Source organism: Chironomus tepperi, unplaced genomic scaffold, assembly GCF_022539635.2.
Source record: "Chironomus tepperi strain 1889 unplaced genomic scaffold, CSIRO-AGI_Ctep_v1 contig_37, whole genome shotgun sequence".
Classification (NCBI taxonomy): Eukaryota; Metazoa; Arthropoda; class Insecta; order Diptera; family Chironomidae; genus Chironomus; species Chironomus tepperi.
This window is the reverse complement of record NW_027226159.1, coordinates 1,400,794-1,420,435: the sequence shown is the minus strand read 5'-3', so window position 1 is coordinate 1,420,435 and position 19,642 is coordinate 1,400,794. Positions and strand designations below refer to the sequence as shown.

General features: G+C 32.2%; 1 protein-coding gene across 1 annotated transcript; it reads left to right on the top strand.

Moving 5' to 3' along the window:
* On the top strand, positions 1-14,338 carry LOC139098303 (cytochrome P450 4c21-like). Its single transcript, XM_070650447.1, has 6 exons — positions 1-326; positions 5,303-5,759; positions 9,132-9,433; positions 12,041-12,055; positions 12,910-13,314; positions 13,736-14,338. The coding sequence occupies exons 1-6, from the start codon at positions 170-172 to the stop codon at positions 13,894-13,896; spliced, it is 1,497 nt and encodes a 498-aa protein (XP_070506548.1). The 5' UTR covers positions 1-169; the 3' UTR covers positions 13,897-14,338.
* Positions 14,339-19,642: the final 5,304 nt, after the last annotated feature.

The window sequence follows — 19,642 nt, the reverse complement described above, 5'->3', positions numbered from 1 at the left end:
GGGCTGATCATATTCATTTACATCGCATCGTTCGCGAGTTGAAAAAAATTTTTTAAAACCTTTTTTTTTGTCACAGCTTAGTTACGGAAGCATTTGAGAATCACGAAAGATTACAAAAAAAAATTGTTAAATAATTTACAATTGAATATATTTAAAGACTATTTGAATTATGGGAGTGGTGTTTGTTTTTCTCGTTTTTCTTGCCATTTTTACGGGACTTATGTGCCTGGCGAGGAATTATCGTAAAATTATGCTGAATATACCAGCTCCGGAAGCATTGCCGATTATTGGACATGCACATCTTATGATTGGATTAAATAATGAAGGTAATAATGGATTTAATTGGTGCTTTAATTTGGAACTTGAGGTGTTTAATGTGTACCTTGATGTAATTGTCGTGTCTTAAGTGTCTTTTGTGTGAAAATTTATTAAATTTAATGTTTGAGAAGCATGAAATGGAAAATGTGATGAATTCAGTTGACATACATTTGTGAAATAATGTGACTGATCTACATGAGCTTTTAGAAATTTTTGAAATGAAAGCTAATCAAAAATTTTTCTCAAAAAAGCAATTCAAGCAATTCAATTCAAAAATTTAAAATTTTACAAAAATTATAAAAAATTTGAAATTTAAAAGAAAATAAAAAATTCAAATTAAAAAAGTGATATTTAAAAATTAGAAAAAGTTAATAAAAATATCTTAGATTTTTATTAATTTTAAATTTTAAATTAAAAAAAAAATAAAAAATTTAGAAATTGAAATTTAAAAAATTTGACACTTAAAATTTATTTTCTTCAAAAAATGTGATTTTTTTCAAATTTAAAATTTCAAATTTTTTTCAAATTTTAATTTTTTTAGACTTTTAAAAAAATTCAAATTTTAAAAAAATCTAAAAAAAAATCAGAAAAAAAAATTATCAAAAATTGTATCAAGATGTGACTCATCTAATTCTAAAGTGTGTCAACATCTTTTGTAAAGCACAGTTGGCTTGTATGTTGATATAATTTACGAAAGAAAATCGAAAACCGGCTTCGGCAGTTGGTACCTTCTACAAAAGGCGAAAATCTGATCAACGGACAGTCAGCGTAAGGCAGAAAACTGCAGAATACGCTAGTGAACCTCAAAACCCGGCTTCTGCTAACTCTGCTGCAATTGTGTAGTTTTTCCTCAAAAATCTCAATTTCAAACTTCCAACAATGAAGTCTAGACAATACATCCAATATTGCTAATCCAATTGAATCCCAAATTACGAACCCAAATAAGTTCAACAACCTCAATTCCATCACAATAAACAATAATTAAATTAAGCAATCACACAAAAAGGACAATTAATTGAATTTAAGTACTTTTGTCAATTAATGAAGACCTCATTGATAATTTGTCATAATGTTTAATTAATCCGGTGGCTCGCAGAGCGTGAAAAATGTGAAGACTCAATAAAATATATACTTAATACAATTATATAAACTAAGTGACATTGAACTTCAAGATTGTTGATCAATTAATTGAATGGATACAGATTTAAACATCTTGTTTGCTTTTATAATATTTACAGTGGAACTATATAAAGTGTAATTTATTAAAAATGTGGGTTTAGTGGAGATAAAATGAGGTTTATAGGCATTGTTTGTGGTTTAAGATTATGAATTTGATATTTGATGATAAATTGAATTAATTGTTGAATAATTGTTAAGATGGGCTATCTAAGATTGTTTTAATGCTTTGTTTTAGTCTTCAAATGTCAAGTGGATTAAATAATATTAGAGCTTTAGCAATTTTGTGCCTTCTTTTGACAAAAAAACTACTAGCCGAGTTATCAGACACATGTGTCCATTTAGAAAGGTGCCTAACAGTATCATGGTAGCTTTTGTCTTAGTCTAAGTACAGACATGCCTATCGAAATGCAAAAACTATTGCTTTTCCCCTTTGACTAGGCCTTGTCAATGCCTAGATTTTGCCTAGACGGTACCTATGATAGATGTCAACTTTTGATAGGAAATCGTCAAGTCTGCCAAAGATTTAGTCAAAAATAATCTCCAAAATTCATGGGACTGCCTCCCAAAAACTACAGAATAGTCAAAACTGCATTAACAGTATCCTTAAAATTAGGAACTTAATGAACATTACTCAACCAACTAAAATGCACTTTGTTCGGAGATAATTGATGACTTGACATTAAATTTTTCAAAATCATCAGCATCAAAAGGTTTCTTTCGACCCAAAGTTTATAAAAATATTATTTTCTCACAAAAAAATTTAATTCCTTATACAAAACTGAATATTTTGTCCGGCAAAAAACCATTAAAAGCAAAAGGATAAGAAAGAAATTGTAAATTATAAAAAGATGATAAGCAAAGAGATAAGAACCGCCAATTGCAAAGTAGTTTAATGGAACCAGTACTTTTATCTGCTTGTTTTTGGATCATAAAACAGTAAATTAAGTGCCCGGGTGACACAAGCTCCCATTTTTATGCCACATTGAGTTTAGTGGAACCTAGGCAAGCCTGTAGATCCATGACAGATCCTTCTTCATGTATGTTACTCGGACTGGTAAATGCAGCAAAAGCTTCAAGTATACCGGAAGGTTTACATTTTCAACATAATATTGCAATATTCATGACATTATGGATATTAAGAAATTTCGGAAATCCAATCACTTTTAAGCCCAAATTTATTTTGATATGACTTGCAATACTGACATCAATGAAAAATGAAACTAAAATGGACTTTTTCCTCTTATTGAGTAATGCATAGAAATTCCTCAGTTTACTTTCAATCAAATCCATTCCAAAATTGGACTGAAGTCAATAACCGAGGTGCAGTCTATAAAATATGATCATTTGTTGAAATTATAGCATACGAATATGATCACGTGTAGGCACTTAAAAATATATTACGAAATCGTCAATTAATCTTCTTATTTACAACAACCGGGTGGGGTCAATCAGAAATGATGTCTAAATAAAAGTGTGATATTTTTGACCTAGTTTCCTGCCTTCTTAGTATGAATTTTCATCTTAATATTTCAAGTTGATTTCGGAAATGGTAAGCTACAAGCCTTGCCATTTCTAGTTTGATCATGTCTAACATTTGATCAGTTCTGGAGTCCGAGTTCGGTTTCTCAAATCCCTCATTTGCAGACTATGTTCCCGACCAACCCAACTCGGTTAATTCATCCAAAATTCGGCAACAAGCCGGTGTGACTGAGACATAGTACAGCATTTATGTAAACTGAGTCCGGCACCAATGTACGTTGGTCTCGGGTGGAAATAAAATTTAATCCAGCATTAAATCAGAGTCACGCGAATTTCGGATCGATTTACAGACTAATTCTATTCAAGGTTGGTCATCAGCACTAAATGACTCCCAAGCACCTCTAATAAATCACATCTTATCCATTAATCAAAGAAAATCACATTTTATCTTGATTTTATCTAAATAAAAATATCTTAGGAGGTTCCGATCGAGTTTGATCGGTGAAATTTCTTTCAAAAATGTGATCCATTAAACTTAAATTTCTTATTTCTTGAGTACCAAACATAATGAAATGAAATCTGAATGAACAAAAAAAAAAAAACCAGAAACAAAGAAGAAATTTTTATAAAAAAATTTCGATTTCAACAAAAGAAGCAAGAAAGCAAATCAAAAGAAATGAAGCAGTTTTTGGCAAGAAAGAGTTATTTTTTAATGAAATCAAATTCTCACAGGGTTGGTAAGCTGTGAAATTTTTTGATTGGACTTTAAGAGCCGTGGCATTGCAATTTTTATGGCAATTAATAAAAAAATTATTGAGATGCGATTTTTATGAATGGATGCAATGCTGAATCTTATGATTATTAAGATATATTCATTGGGTTAATTAATGATCAGTTAAATTTTCGATTAAATTAATCTTGGTCAAATCTTGGTTTCATTGACATTGGATTGTTATGGACAGGGTTATGGAGTTATATAATTAATTAATAGTATACAATGCTGGAAGATAAACGGCATCAAAGAATCGGAAAATGGGTTTCGACTTTTGCTTTGTTTTAGTTTCGACCAAATCCAATCTCATGCTAGATTCATGCAGGCCTGTGCCAACAAGCAAATAACATACTCTCAATAAATGAGTTTGCTCGTAAGTGTTACTCTCAGATTAATTTACCCTTAAGAGCACGTTCGTTGCTTGTTAAAGCTGGAGACAATATATTCTGACATTTTAACGCAGTGCTTCTTTAAGTCATGCCATTGATAAGTCAGAACTTATTTAAATCAATATAAATATTTTAAATGCACTTACCAAAATTTAGGTTCAATTTGAATAGTTCTTTAGCTTTGAATTTGTAAAATGTGGATGAAGCTGAGTTGTTGTCTTACTATCTTCTGATACTGTTCAATTTCAAGTCCTATACTGTGTCGTTATCTACTGATTTCTTTTACGAATTCTTGATTTACATTTTTGATCTCATGGCATCTTCAAATGATCTTAATCTCTAGTTAATTCAACAGATTAATTTATAATTTGATCAGAACATCAAAGCCTGTTGATTTTCATCCTGTTTCTCACATTATTTAAATAAATTCCAAAAACTTTAAGTTCCACAAAATTTAAAATTTCACAATTAAAACTCTATGATATCTACAATAAAATTAATTACAATTTCCAGTGTTAACTGAGGTATGCAGTTTCACATTTCAACATTTTATGCATGTTCCTGTCAACCTGATTAGTTTTACAACTTTAATGAGCTATGTGCTACACGAAAATTTTCACAAAAGTCTCATAATCTGCCATGTAATGAACCATATCTCCTAAATGACAAACTAGACTTCCGATTTCATTTTTTTGGATGTTTTTTCAACTCTGAAATTTTTATGCTACACTTGATTGATCTTTAAAGACATAAATGTATGTAGGCAGATTGCAATACATTATTACTTCTTAACCGTCCCATTAAATTTAAAGAAAGTTTTTGGACATAAACAATAACAAAAAAATAATTCAGTTAACATTGCCAACAGACAGCAAGTGTCAACTGTATATTTTCACTTTATGTACATAACATAAATATTATGTCTGTGATCCTTGCGTAATTGCCTTTAAGCATCGCACGTGAAATTCTGAAGTGAAATTTTGCTCGTTAAAGTTGAGATAAATGTGAAAATTTCTTATGTAATAAGCACCGTACGCAGCTTGGATTCATACTGATAGTGCTGACGTGCTTACTCTCTTAAACGACCTTTAATGCTTGACTGTTGTGATGAGAAATCTGTTGCATTTAATTAACTTTATGTATTTTTTCGTTTATTTATTTGCAGAACAACTTAAATTAATTACCGAGCTGTGCTTCTTATATCCAAATTTAGTGAAAATTTGGTTCTTTCATATTATGGGTATAATTGTCAACAATCCTGAATTAATCCAGAAAGTATTCAACGCTGAAGTTTGTATGGAGAAGCCATACATCGCTTACAGACTGTTCAACCTAGATAATGGATTGCTGTCATCCAGATATCCACGATGGAAGCATGATCGTCGATTCTTTAACAATTCCTTCAAACTTTCAACTCTCCAAACCTTCATACCAATTTTCATCGAGACTGCAGATAAGCTGACTAGTGAAATCACCGGCTATGTTGATGGAAAGCCTTTCAATATTCTTGATCATACAATTCGATGCACGCTCAAGATGATCTGTTCGACCTCACTTGGAATGAAAATTTCTGATGCTGAAAATGAAGAGACATTCAAAAAAGTCTTTCATGCTGTTGAATAGTAAGTTTCTAATTTTTTTTTTTGATCTCGTGATTAATTTTTGTTTTGACATTTTGCCATTTTTAATGATCAAGTCATAAAATTGGATATTAAGTGTGCAAAATTAGAATGTATAGTGAATTAGACATGGATTAATGGAATCAATGGTCAGGAGAAAATAAAATGAGTGTTCATAAGTCACACAGAGTTTGTGAATGATAGGTACAGTGGGGGTATTGTCCAGGGACAGAAGTGGATTAAAATATGTTTAGTTAAGTCTCATTTTTCCTAATCTTTAGAGACAAACTGTGACCAATTACACTTTTCGTCATCAAGACAGACCAAAAATAGCCATCATGGTGCCTTAAAATGACTTTTAAGTTATTTTGATTTTTCGGCGTCAATATGGCAACTTGATACTGCCAAAATGACCATTCTGTAGTGTTCTTATTAAAAAATAGTATTTTTAAGGAAGGTTGAGAGTTTAGGCCAGTGGTTCTCAACCTTTTCAGCAGGCGTAACACTAAAATTTCTACCTAAGTCACAATAATTTGTCACTAAGTCATAGTAAATCTCACACATATGCAGGTTGCCTAAACCTTTAATTTTTATCAACACATCTTGGTGGTTAGCCTCGACTGAAACCGCACACGACATATGATGTCGCGGAACACAGGTTACCTCCCACTGCACTAATGTAACGCGGACCATAGGTTGAGATTCCCTGGCCTACCCAGTCAAAATCCCGAGTCTTATCTCAAAATAAAATCACATCACTGGAACCACAATCAGTGTGAAGCGAGAAGAAATTTAAATCCGAAAAGTTCATGTTACAATGATTGTAAATTGGCACTATGTATATGAGATTAAGTTAGAATAACTGTAAAGATTAAAATGGACATACAAACGACTTTGACACTTGCTGTTTTATAACATATATACTGTATATATTAAATCTTATAAGAAGATGTTCATCGAAAGTTTCTCTTCAAGCATTTTTTATTAGAAAGTCTAATGTCGTTATCGATCTAACGGTTGAATTGGCCCTTAATGGAAATTTTATGGTCTATCACATGGGAAACAGCTGAAATTGATGACATGTTATATAATACTGTACCATCTTGATGTAAAATAGCTTGATTTCTCAGATTCTCTAAATTATCAAGAAGATCAACAATAATCAAGGTCAATTCTATTAACGGGCGTAGCTAGACAACAAAAGCGACTCACTGTACATGCTACTGGAACTATTACATCATAAATACAAGAATCGCACACGCACAGAAACAAAATTTCACTTTCAATCTTTAACATCTTCTTGTTGATTTTTCTCAGTTAAATTAGCACCTCTTGTTTGAGTTTCCAAGTAAAGCCATATCAACGGTAAACATCTGTACACTGTGTAGAATTTTTAAATTAGAATAATATGTAGTTTCAATTGACATTCTACCGAGCACATCGATAACTTCCGATAGCTTACTCGAATAGCACAAGGGGAAATTGAGGAAGCCGAAGTCTGACTCCGAAGCTAACCAAACGTCAAGTGTATACCTTTTCGTGGTATTCGCTGATATCGCAAAATACACCGTTGGCGACCGAGCTATGTGCCGGGATATGTACATTAAAGGATAGAGTAAAAGTCTATCCAAACCACCTTGTCTGAAGGGTGGCAGCCCCAGAATAGCACAAGTCGGTTGATTAGTCAAAAAATTCAGCATCAGACATAACTTCTGGCTAAGGTTCCGGATATAAACCGAATACAGAACAATTAGCCAGAGTTATATTGGTCTAAAGCCTAATTTTTGATCAATTAATGATCTGATTTGTGCTTTCCGGGTTAATGATATGAGCATGCGACCGGAAATCGTATGAGGTGGGTTTGATAACCATTCAGAGAAAAGTGTTGGAGAGGCACGGTAAACCAGTGGGCGGTGGTACCCAGCAGAGTTGAAAAACAGGTGCCTGTGACAGGTGAAAACCGTACAAATGCTCGATAATATGTATGGCTATGTAGGAAATTCTTGAAAAATTTGTACGGTTTTCGCTTGTCATAGGCACCTGTTTTGCAACTCTGGTTCCCAGGTTGCCCACTACGGTTCTAAACAGTCAAGACTTAAGTTATTAAAAATCTGAATTAAATAATTCCAAGCAAATTTAGTCAACATTTATTCAGATGTAACTGATAACTGGAACATTGATTTAGCTGATAATTTTTAATTAAGATGGAAGTAATAATTGACTCTGAAAACTTCCAGCTGTGACTTTATATGAATAAAGCGACAATATTATGATTTGTGCAAATTAAAAATTCGTAAGTTTTTTTGATACATTAATTATGTTTTTCACTGACCGTGTCGATCGAATGTGGTCCATGATAATGAAACGCATAACATTGACGCAATATTTTTCGTATCAGTTTTTCTGGGAATACCTAATTTGAATATTTTAACAAAATAAAAAAAGGTCAATAAATTGACTGAGTGCTAATTGTGTACAACTTTTTGAAGGTTTGATTAGACACTTAGCCTGTTTTTGGGGTTGCCTCCCAACAGACGAGGAGTTTAATCTATTCTTGAAAGTACTTATCTCGGCATAGCTTCGGTCGCCAACGGTGTTCTTAGTGAATACAGGAAGTACCACGGGAACGTGAAATACTTGACGTTTGGTCATCCAACGATTCGGATCGACGACCTCCCCAACTCCCCAAGATGCCGCTTGAATCTAGTCCTGTCGCTGGCTTCCGCTTGTCAATTTTCAATACCAAATGCAATACTTTCGATACTTATTATGAGCAAAAATGCAGTTTCTGCCTAAAATTTATAATTTTACTTCTCTCAAATCCATCTCATTATTCAAATCTCATACATCAATCATAAAAGCAACTTGTGCAAAAACACACTTAAGTCAAAATTGCAGCATACCTGATATAACAATAAACAGCACTCAAAACTATTTGACAAGCTTTAAGTGCCTCATTATGAATAATTAACCACATTTAAAAAGCTACAAATTTTCATGAATTTAAATCATTAAAAAAGTGTTTCATACATGTGTCAATTATTACCGCTCATGGTGATGCTCTTCAGTCCCAAAAACCTGAAACAATTGACAAAAATAAAAGAATTTAATTCATGAGCTCGAAATAAAATGAGAAATTTCGCATAATTGCATCATTTAAGCAATGACTGTAAATTAACCTACATTTATGCAAGACACGAAATACATGAAATTGTTTGACTTCATTTTGGACAGGCAGGCTAACTATGTTAACATCATTCAACATCTTTTGTTGTTGGTTTTCTTTTTTTCTCATCTGGAAATGAACAGAATTTTTAAACAGGTTTTAGTGACTTTATTTCCTAACTTATTGAATTGCTTTTCTTTCATTTACAGCACATCAGAGTCTGCCGCATTATTACAAAATAAGCCGCTGATTTATCCTGACACAATTTACAAGATTACACCACGTTATTTTGAAAATGAGAAGCAAGGTCAGTTTTTGGCTGATTTCCATCAACGAATTATTGACGAAAGACGAGCAGTTTTGAGGAACAATAATAATAATAAAACTGATGGAACGTCTGGCGATAGCAGTGATCCTGGTTACAGCATTTTCATTGACCATATTTTAAATAACGAAGGAATGTTTACTGACCGAGAAATTCGTGATCATATCATCACTGTTCTTTCAGCTGGTAAGTGCTATTTAATATTTATGAATGGGGTTGATCGTAAATGATGTCTATGGACTTGTAGATAGGAACTTAATCACACTTGTTTATTGCTAATATTTATTGCTGATTTGAAGCAATTTCCCAAATATCACAAATTGGTTAATTGATCTAAATTCCGCATTTAAACAGACTTGACTCTAGCTTAGTGTCACATTAGAGTCACACCGGTCTTGTGCCGAATTAATCAACTTATTCCACTCTTGTTTGATGTTGTTACGGACTTGCACGAGGTGGCAATTTTGTAGAAATGCACTAAATTTAGCCAATTCATTCAAGTAGCCATCAGGGGTATTCCTACGTTATGTTGCCAATAAGGTGACGTAGCTGCATAATTCCAAATACATTGTGGCACCTGACTACTGATTTAGGTCCATTTTCACAAAATTATTGCATTGGGCTGGTTGGATCAACATGAAACTGTAGGAAATCAATCCCGATTAGCAAAAGTTGGTTAATTTGGCACTAGACCGCCGTGACTCTAGAATGGTGGGACTAAGTTAGAGTCAAATCTTTGATTTCACTCTATATCTTTCTATATCCAAATTCTAGACATCACAAGTGAACAACACCCCTAAAGTATTCTCCGGTATTCTCAATTAAGATTCATTGAACGATCATGGTCAATGTCAAGATTTCATTTTGTACTTTACTGCTTATTATGAATTTTAAAAGATGTTTGTGGTTGATGACATCAACGAGTCAAAACATGAACTCTTTTTTGGTGCTTTACATTTGATTTTTTGTCATGTTTCAAATTTTTTGACATCTTCAAAGAAGTGAAAATTGACATGAGATTTATGATTTATTTCCTTTTGAGAAACAGCAACAACTACAGAATATTTTTGAGTAATTTGTTATGAAACGGATGCGCTGTTTTAATCTACAGCTGAATATTATGATTCGCGAGGCAAGTAACTACGGGAAATTTCCTTAATTTTACATCATATTCATGTCTTTTAATTGACTTGTAAGGTTGAGACAATTAAAGAAACATTTAAGAAGATTTTAATGATCAGATGACCAAAATGAATTTTGGGTATTTTGAATTGTCTATTTCTAATTCTTTTTAATGCTACAAGAAAACAATTAGACAGCTCAGACAATCAAATTTCTGGTTTTTCAAAGAATCTCTTCCTTATATGTAAACTTTTAATAACAAAAGTTGCTTGTACGTGAATATTCTTAGCATTTTTTAATTGTTGCTATAGAAGTTAAGTATGGGGATTTCTATCATGTGATTCTGTTTCAATAAAACCAAATTTATGTCAAATTTTTTGTTCATTCAGCATTTTATGATTAATCTAAGATTCAAGTCATGCCAAAAAAGAAACAGAATCACGTGAAGATTAATATAATCCAGTGATGGACAACCTTTTATTTTTTAAGGAGCATCTTGGTAATAAGCTCTGACTGGAACCACATACGTCATTCGTTTGATGGAATTTCCAAAAACTTATAGCGGCACAAAGGTTGTCTACCACTGATTTAATCCATCATATCTTTATTTCAATTTGCTAATATAAAAATCTAAAACAGCGAGTGGCCATTAATTAGTTTACAGCATCCGACAAAGTCTTAATTTAATGCAAAAGTTTCAAAAAAAAATTATTTGGTTTTTATTAATATTATCATTTTTAAGAGATTTTAAAACTTAAAGTATGCATTTTCAATTGATTTCAATGTATCCATAATATTGATATATTCAGTATTTAGATGGGGGAAGAGATTACATGTCAACGTCTGGAGGGACGTTCCTTCTGGATAAAATTCTTCAGGTGGCTAGAGCTTTTCGTAAAAATATCTCAAAACTCCTCTATTTCAACAATTTCATGCTGGATTTGTATGCTATAAACATGTTTATGACCGTATATATTGGTAGCATACATAAATTCAAACACCGGTAATGCAATCGTATAGTCGACGAAATAATTTACGAACCTAGTAAAAATCGAAGACAGTAATTACATTTTAAAAGGAAATCATTAAAAAAATTTCTTGTTTTTTATCTTTTGCAAAATTTCTCCATAAATTTTAAGTACATAAGTTCACAATTAAAGACTTACTTAAACGATAATTGTTGACATTTATTTATGTTTTTGTGATTTATTTAGGACGGTTTTAACAGCTCACTTTTGTACAATCTAGACAGTATGCACCTGAGGTATCGTTTGCTAAGTTCCTTACTTACTTCGTTGGCTGTTGTGCACGCGGGCCTATAAACCGGCTCTTTGTTTCGAGATTTTCCAGCCAGTTTGGAATGCTAAGGACTAAAGTCTAGTTATACAATCTAGAAGTTCTTTGGTCTTCCCTCATCTCTTAGCAACTAATTAGATCAATCATTTAATCTGAATATTGCATTGTTTTTAATGGAGTCAACAAATTTGAAAATAGTTTCAAACTTTAATTATCAATTTAGCCCATAAAATCAAAAGACAAGCAAATTTTAATGTAACTTTTCTGTTCATTATCCGAGTTCGAATCTCATGATTTCCACAATATTTACTAGACTTTTATATTTGAATATTTAATTACATTTTTATTTATTTTTTTTTTTTTCAATTTTTCCAGGTTATGAAACATCAGGTGAGCATTCTGACTAAACTTTTATTTTATTAAAAATAGCTTAAATTCAAACATAAGACTCTGTGTACGACAAATTAGAAGAGAGTAAATTGGCTCTTAAATTAGTGCGACAATATTTCCAAAATATTACCAAACACATTAAGTGTAAATAATTGCAAACATCACGTTTATCTTCCATTTCAAATGAATCATGAAACGTGAGCCGACAAAACAAAATTCGGCCAAAAAGACCAAGAAGAAGAAGAAGAAAGTGAAAGCACGTGACATAAATTTCATTAACTCAATTTTCTCTCAAAATGAATTAAATTATGTAAAAAATTGATGAAATTTATGTTTGAATTGCAAGTCTAATGCCGATTATGATTGAAAGTTCAAGGCCGGACATGTCCGATAATCGTCAATTATTTAAATGTCATGTTGTGTTATGTTCAGCCGACATCAATTAAATCCAATGACCTGCAATAAATCCACAATTATTTTCTTATTTCCTTTAACATTAATTTCAATAAAACAATCACAAGACTGGCTTAACAATGCGCAAGACATTCGAAAAGTTTAACCTTGAACTTCAACAAAATTTAATTGTCAATTCTCTTTTTTGATGTAGCTTCGCATTCATCTTCAGTCTTGACAAATTGATTTGTTTAATTGTTCAAAGAATTTTTGAATATTTGGCAATAACTTTTTTGGATGTATGGCAAACAAATGTCTTTTGTTTGTGGAAGAATCTTGCGAATTTTTTGTCATATGCACATATATTTTTGGGTATTGTACACATTGAGTCATATGAACAATTATGAATGGCTATAGAAATTGCAAGCCAATTCTAATATTTCAATGTCTATCCTTAACAGCCACAGCAACAGCACACTGCATTCTCCTCCTCGCACAACACCAAAATGTTCAAAACAGACTTGTCGAAGAAATCAACGAAGTATTTGGAGCTGACGAAGAAATAAATCTTGAATCACTCAACAAACTCCAGTACATGGAACGAGTCATCAAAGAAACATTAAGAATTGCTCCTGTTGGTCCAGTCATCTTCCGTGAAACAATGGCTGACTTTGAACTTGAGAAAGGATTGATCATTCCAAAAGGGACGACTTTTATTCTCAATATTTATGCATTACATCGTAGAAAGGATATTTGGGGTGAAAAGGCTGAAATTTTTGATCCTGACAATTTTTTGCCTGAAAATGTAGCAAAGAGACATCCATGCAGTTTTATTCCATTTTCAACAGGAAGGAGGAATTGTATAGGTAAGATTGAGGTTCTTTACTATTTTGTTAGGGATGTTAGAAGGGATGTTTGATTCCTGTGATGATCAATCAGGTGGTTGTTTGAGAATCCAATGGCGGAAGGGAAACAGAAGATAGTCGAATCATCCCCAATAGCTCAATAAAGGGAGCATGCAATCGAAAATTGTAGGACATGTTTTTGAGTCCCATTCGATACAGTCTTTACAAAACTACAGATTTTAATTCCGAGTGGGCAAAAAACCCGTTATAACTAATCATTACCATGCCTCTCATACCCAGGCTTGAACTTTGTATGCTACCTCTCAATGTAACTGCTTTTATAACCCCAACTTCCGTCCTATTGTTAATTTTGAATGCCATTAAATTTATCTCTGTAAATTAAGTTAACTAAAACCCTTATCCTTCCTATTTTCATCCACAGGACACAGATACGCAATGATATCCATGAAAATCATTCTCACAAAACTCCTTCGAAACTTTAAATTCTCAACAGACTTGAAATATGAAGACATGAGATTCAAAGCTGTACTTACACTTAAATTATGTACCGAGCATCTCGTATCAATTACCAATAGATATTAAGATCTCTATTATATGACAATTAAGTTAATGAAATGAGAGGAATAAATAAAAAGCTTCAATTAAGTCTAAGTGATGATGATGATGATGAGAAAGAAAGCAAAGATGAATGAAAAGAGAACGGTGTGAAGTTTTTTGATGATTAATGAATGTGATTTTTAAGATTAACGGAATGAAAGGAAAAGTATTGAAACAATACTTGTGCTTAATTTACTTAGAAAACTTGAAACTCTTTTTTTTCTCAAATTGTATTAAGACATTTTTATGCTGCTTTGTAATTTATGAGATCAAAAATCTCGTGCTTTATTGCGTCTCTCAATTCTCCATGGTATTAATGTGCAAAAAAAATTTTTTTGGGAGATTTTTTTAACCATGCTTTTATAAGTAGTCATTCATATTAATGTGGATAGTGTAGCAGGTTGTATAATGCAAAAAAAGTATTAATAAAGAAGAAAAAATTGAAAAAATGAAGTTATTGAACTTTTTCAGGCTTAATTATTGCCAAACAATTTTCAGGAAATGAAAAATTGCATCAAAATTATTAGGAAATAACAGCTGACTGTCGTCTTGAATTTCTTACAAGTCTACCTCAATCACTATAGATTGTCTAATAGATTCACATTTATTTGTCTATTTCACACTTGCATTAGCTGGAAAGACCAGTTATTATCGACGACTACTCTCATTTGTTCCAAGCTTCTCATGTGTTGCAAACTTGAAACTTGCTCAATTGATGGCTGTCTATTGTCAATTATAAATGCCAAATGCTTTAATGATGATCTTACTAAATAGAGCTTAGAGGAGAAAAATTGACACTGCAATCGATGATTTGTTGTACCATTGAGTTCAAATAAGCTGATTTGCTTGAAATTTTGGTTAGTCAATTTCCGCCTGATTATTGTCATGATCTTGGAACCAATCCTGACAAATTAGCATCCCGGCAAACATAGTCTATTAGTCATAAGAGCAGTGTCGTTTAAAAATTGAAAATCGCACACGACACGAAGTTCAAGGCACATCCAAAAAAATATTGCGGTGCACAGTTTGGACACCTAGAGCATTTATAACAGACCAGAATTAAACCCGTATTTGAAGATATTATTTTTTAGCATACTCGAGCCTTCTTTAAGCTCATTCAATATCAATTCAACACTCCATGCAGTGATCTGGGTTCTTACGGCTAGACTGTAGAATGAGATGAATGTAAAGATGGTTCCTGTATGTGTGTGAAAAATGAAAAAGGTTTTATTTGCTGTAACAAAAGTCACAAATCCTTCTGTTGTGACCTATGATCCAAATATATAGAAATATGGTTGCAGTAAGTAAGTAAGTAAGTAAAGTCACAGAGTTTGTGAACTCTTGATTATGCAACTTACTTCTAGTGCAGAAGAAAATATTTTCATCTCTTGGCTAATAACTTCTGTATATACAATGCTTGCTACTAGCTTCTTAATATTAAGCAATTTACTTTACTTCCTTGGCGAAAACGCACGATGGTTCATTGCCGCATTTAGAATTCGTCGAAAGCTGGATCTGTCTTTAGATAACTTCTGGCAGTTTCTAATTACCAGTACTTTTGCATCGTTGCTCACACAGCAATCCCATGAGCTCTTGGGTCTACCTCGATATTAAGCAAGTATCAACAAAATTATGATATGCTTCTTACTGCTCGTAATGCAACTTAACGGCAAGATATACTAAATATTTCTCCGATATGTATAGACACTACAGTACCTTAATATTTGATAAAGGTCAATATCAAAGTGCAATATAAAAATTAAAATACATGTCAAAATGTTTGGATACACTCCTAGCCACAACCTTAGCCATCAATTATGTTGGTCATCAACGTTCATCTAACCTTAAATCAACCTTAAACATCATCTCCCAAAACATAAATTTAAAACTTTTTACAAAGAATTCATCTTCGCTGAATAAAAGCTTCAAAAGCTCTTCAAGAAGTACCAATAATTCAATATTTACATTTATCACGTAACTGACACGAGCGATTGGCAAATATATTTCAAAAATCTACGTGACTCGGCACATGAAGATGATTCTCTTAAAATGTTCAGGCAAAAAAACTTTTTCATTATATTAAATGTATTGATTCGCATGTGCTGAAAGGAAAATAACAATTTACAGCATAAAATATTGCATGGTTTATTTGTCATGATTTTTTTTTTGTATTTCTTCAGTACGTACGCTTTAATAATTTGACTTCTTTGTGCTTACTTCATTTATTTTTGTTAGAAAGTATACAAAATTGCCGGTAGACACAAATTGGAAATGATCTTTATAAGATGAAATTTTCATATAAATAAATTGCTTATGATACGATATTTAAACATGGAATGCGATTTGAAAGTTTTAGAGTGATGATGATTGAGCTTTATTTGTGTAATGTTGATTACTAGTGCATTATAGCACAGGTGGATTTGAGCATAAATTATGGTGCGGATAGGTAATCACTACTTGAAGTACAAAAGTTATTGGCATGTAAGGACATGATGATCAAACAATAGGTTTGATGAATTGGAGTGTTTTATGTCCAAGGTGAATTGAGTGTTGTTGACTGTGAAATTGTACCATGAAATAAAGGTACTTTAATGGTTGCAAAGGTATAAATAGAGCAGTAATGAAGATGCTTAACTTTAAGATTTGGCTATGAATTTTAAGGAAAGATTTTGCTATTGAATGACAGTTTAGACATTCGGATGTGAATTACGTAACGCTTTAGAACAAGAAATGGGAAAAAGAAGAAGTTACGTTTTAGTTACGGATTTCAAATTGGCTCGTGATTTCATTATTTTGATACAAATTGTAATGGTGGCTGAAAGGCATACTTAGTTACTTACTTCCTTGGCTGGGGCACACGGGGACACAATGCCGCGTTTAAAGAACGTCTGTATGCATCTCTATCTGGTTTAAAAGCATGGGGTCTAAAATCGATATTTTAAGTGTTATGCACAGGGTTGTTAAAATATCCACACATTTTTCCATGTGCAATGTAAAACAGAATATGTTGTAACAACCCTGGTCACGCATATTTGATATGTATAGAGGTGATATCCAATTTCGAAAAGCACAAGTGAATTAAATATGTCAACATCCAGGCACTATGCCGAGTTTGGTGTGGACCAAGAACGACGTTGTCTTAAGGCAACAATTTATGCCTTATTTGCGCTCATTGCTAGAGAGACATAAATGAAGAAATTGCTGCCAAGAAGCTTTTACTACACTAACTGGAAGACACCTCCATATGACACCCAAATGTCTTTAATAGAGCCTTAAAAGTTACGTGGTGGAGCCTTCTCCATTTGTGTCGCTCGGTTTGCTATCCGATAATCCTATGAAATTGATAGCTAATTGAGTTTCAATTGCATTCAATAATTTCAATAAAATTCAATTCCATTTCACAAATTGCTCAGGAAATCAAATCAAAAAATAATTTAAAAACATTCATTAGAAATTGCAAAATTAAAAATTTTTACGCAATAAATAATTTGCATTTCAATAGAAACTACATAATAATTCAGGTAACAATCAAAGCATTTAAAATTCCACAAAACATATGCAGCATTTATCCTCTTCATAAAACTATCACTTTCTAGCACCAGCAACAAAAAATCATCTGTTCAATTACATCCACAAAAGCCGCACATCGTATCCAAAAAATTATCGCATTACCAGAAATTCCATTTGATGTTAATAGCTGTTAACAGAAAATTTCAACAAATGAGCGGATAGCTTTACAAATGTAAATTGGTGTTTAGTTAAATTTCATAATGATCATCTTGTGATAATAGTCATAACAAATTATTTTTCATTGATCCAAGTATACAGAGTGTGGCGTATGTCTTGTGTGATTTGAAGATATCAAAGTGTTTAAACTATTTTATGGTTTTGTCGATTAATGACTTTAGATGCGGTTTTGCTGATATTTATAGCTTGTCTCGCTACGATTGCGGTTTCGGTTAAATTAGCTAATTATGAATGTAAGTTAAATATGTCAAGTTTATATGTGCAACTTCTTTATTTACTTTGAAAATTATTAGTATTGGTCTTTTTAAGTTTATAGACGATAGTAGTGACATATTCAAAAGATTAATATTCATTTTATGAAGATAGTGTTAGGTAGATATATATTCAAGAGTGGGAAGGGGTTTTTCGGTGTAATATATGATAGACAGTTACCCTACTCAATGGTTTATACTTGTCCGATCCTAGGATACTCTATTTCTACATTTCTGCACAACCCGACAACTACATCTACTATTACCTAAGGAATAGACCTAAATCTAGCTTATACCGACTCCTAACCTACCATACACTTATTCTACATCTAACCAACAACTTCTCTACGTCTGCTCAACACCTACCATCCACGTATCCTACTCCTACTCAAAACCTACTCTACATCTACCCTCCTCTGCATCTACACTACCTAACACCTATCCTACATCTACTCTACATCCATATCCATCTATCCAACTCTTAATCTTAATCAACTTAACTAAGGCATTGTGTATCTTAGGACATGCACTAAATATAGTGATAGGGGGAGGTGTATACCGAGAAACCGGCTTCTAGAACTAGCTTAAGCAACAATAACAAAATAAACTAAAACAATGAGCTTATTGTATTGTAATTATTGTTTTCTATTCGCTTGCTAAATACCTCAATTACAACAATTTAATCTACTAAAATATCATCAATCACAAAATCTATCAAGCCTCTCGACACATAAATACAAAGCCCTATAATCATATTCAAAATATCTACTTAATTCATACAATCTGACAAAATTAAACCCAAATCTGCCATCCGTGGTACCCAACAATTAAATGGTCAATTAAACTTTGTTAATCACTACCTATAAAATTGAATAATCGTTAATTAGTGGCTTAATATGTTATGAAAATCATATTAGTAAATGATTTTGTCACATAACATTGCACGCAAATTGTGTGTATGAAATTAAATCGTGCAAGCATCCATGTCTGTTAATACAATGTAGATGAAGTAATACAATTTTTTGAGGCTTAACATTTGAGTTTTTGGTCTGAATTGTTGAAGTTTGTTCGGAATTTTACGAAAATTAAGGTTCTAGAGATTAATGTATGCTTCATACATAGCCAGAGTGTTATTCGATCCTATATTTACTTACTTCGCTAGCCGTGCAGATCAATTAAGCTTTATAGCCTTGTGTAAGATTCGAACTCATACCTTAATTACATGTCAAGTGTTCTTAATCACTGAGCTACCGGTGGTTGCTAGAGAATGTGACCCAATGCTCATTTAAACCTTAATCTCTAAACAATTCTCATTCCACAGTTCTTATTGCTGTCTTAGACTAAGAAACAAAATCCAACAAACCACAAAGAGATTGCTAATTTCAGAATAAGGATATGCACAATACTTTCAAGGATTTCAAGCTTTCAAGCTTCCAAAACTCTGAAACAAATTATAATTCCGAAAATGCATGAAATGAATTAATCAAAGCTGCTCATGACAAATTTTGCAAATTTAATTAATTAAAAGAATTTGACATTTTTTAAATCACAACACGTGCATTTTAGTTACTTAATTAATAGCTTAACGTGAGCTTAACAAAAAGTTCAGGAAATAAAATAACTTGATTAAGCCAAAATCAAAATCTTCATTAACAATTAAGTCAGCCTAAGGAAGAAAAGAAACAACAAAACAATGTTTAATCCAAACAGTCATCCCATCCTATTATTAAATT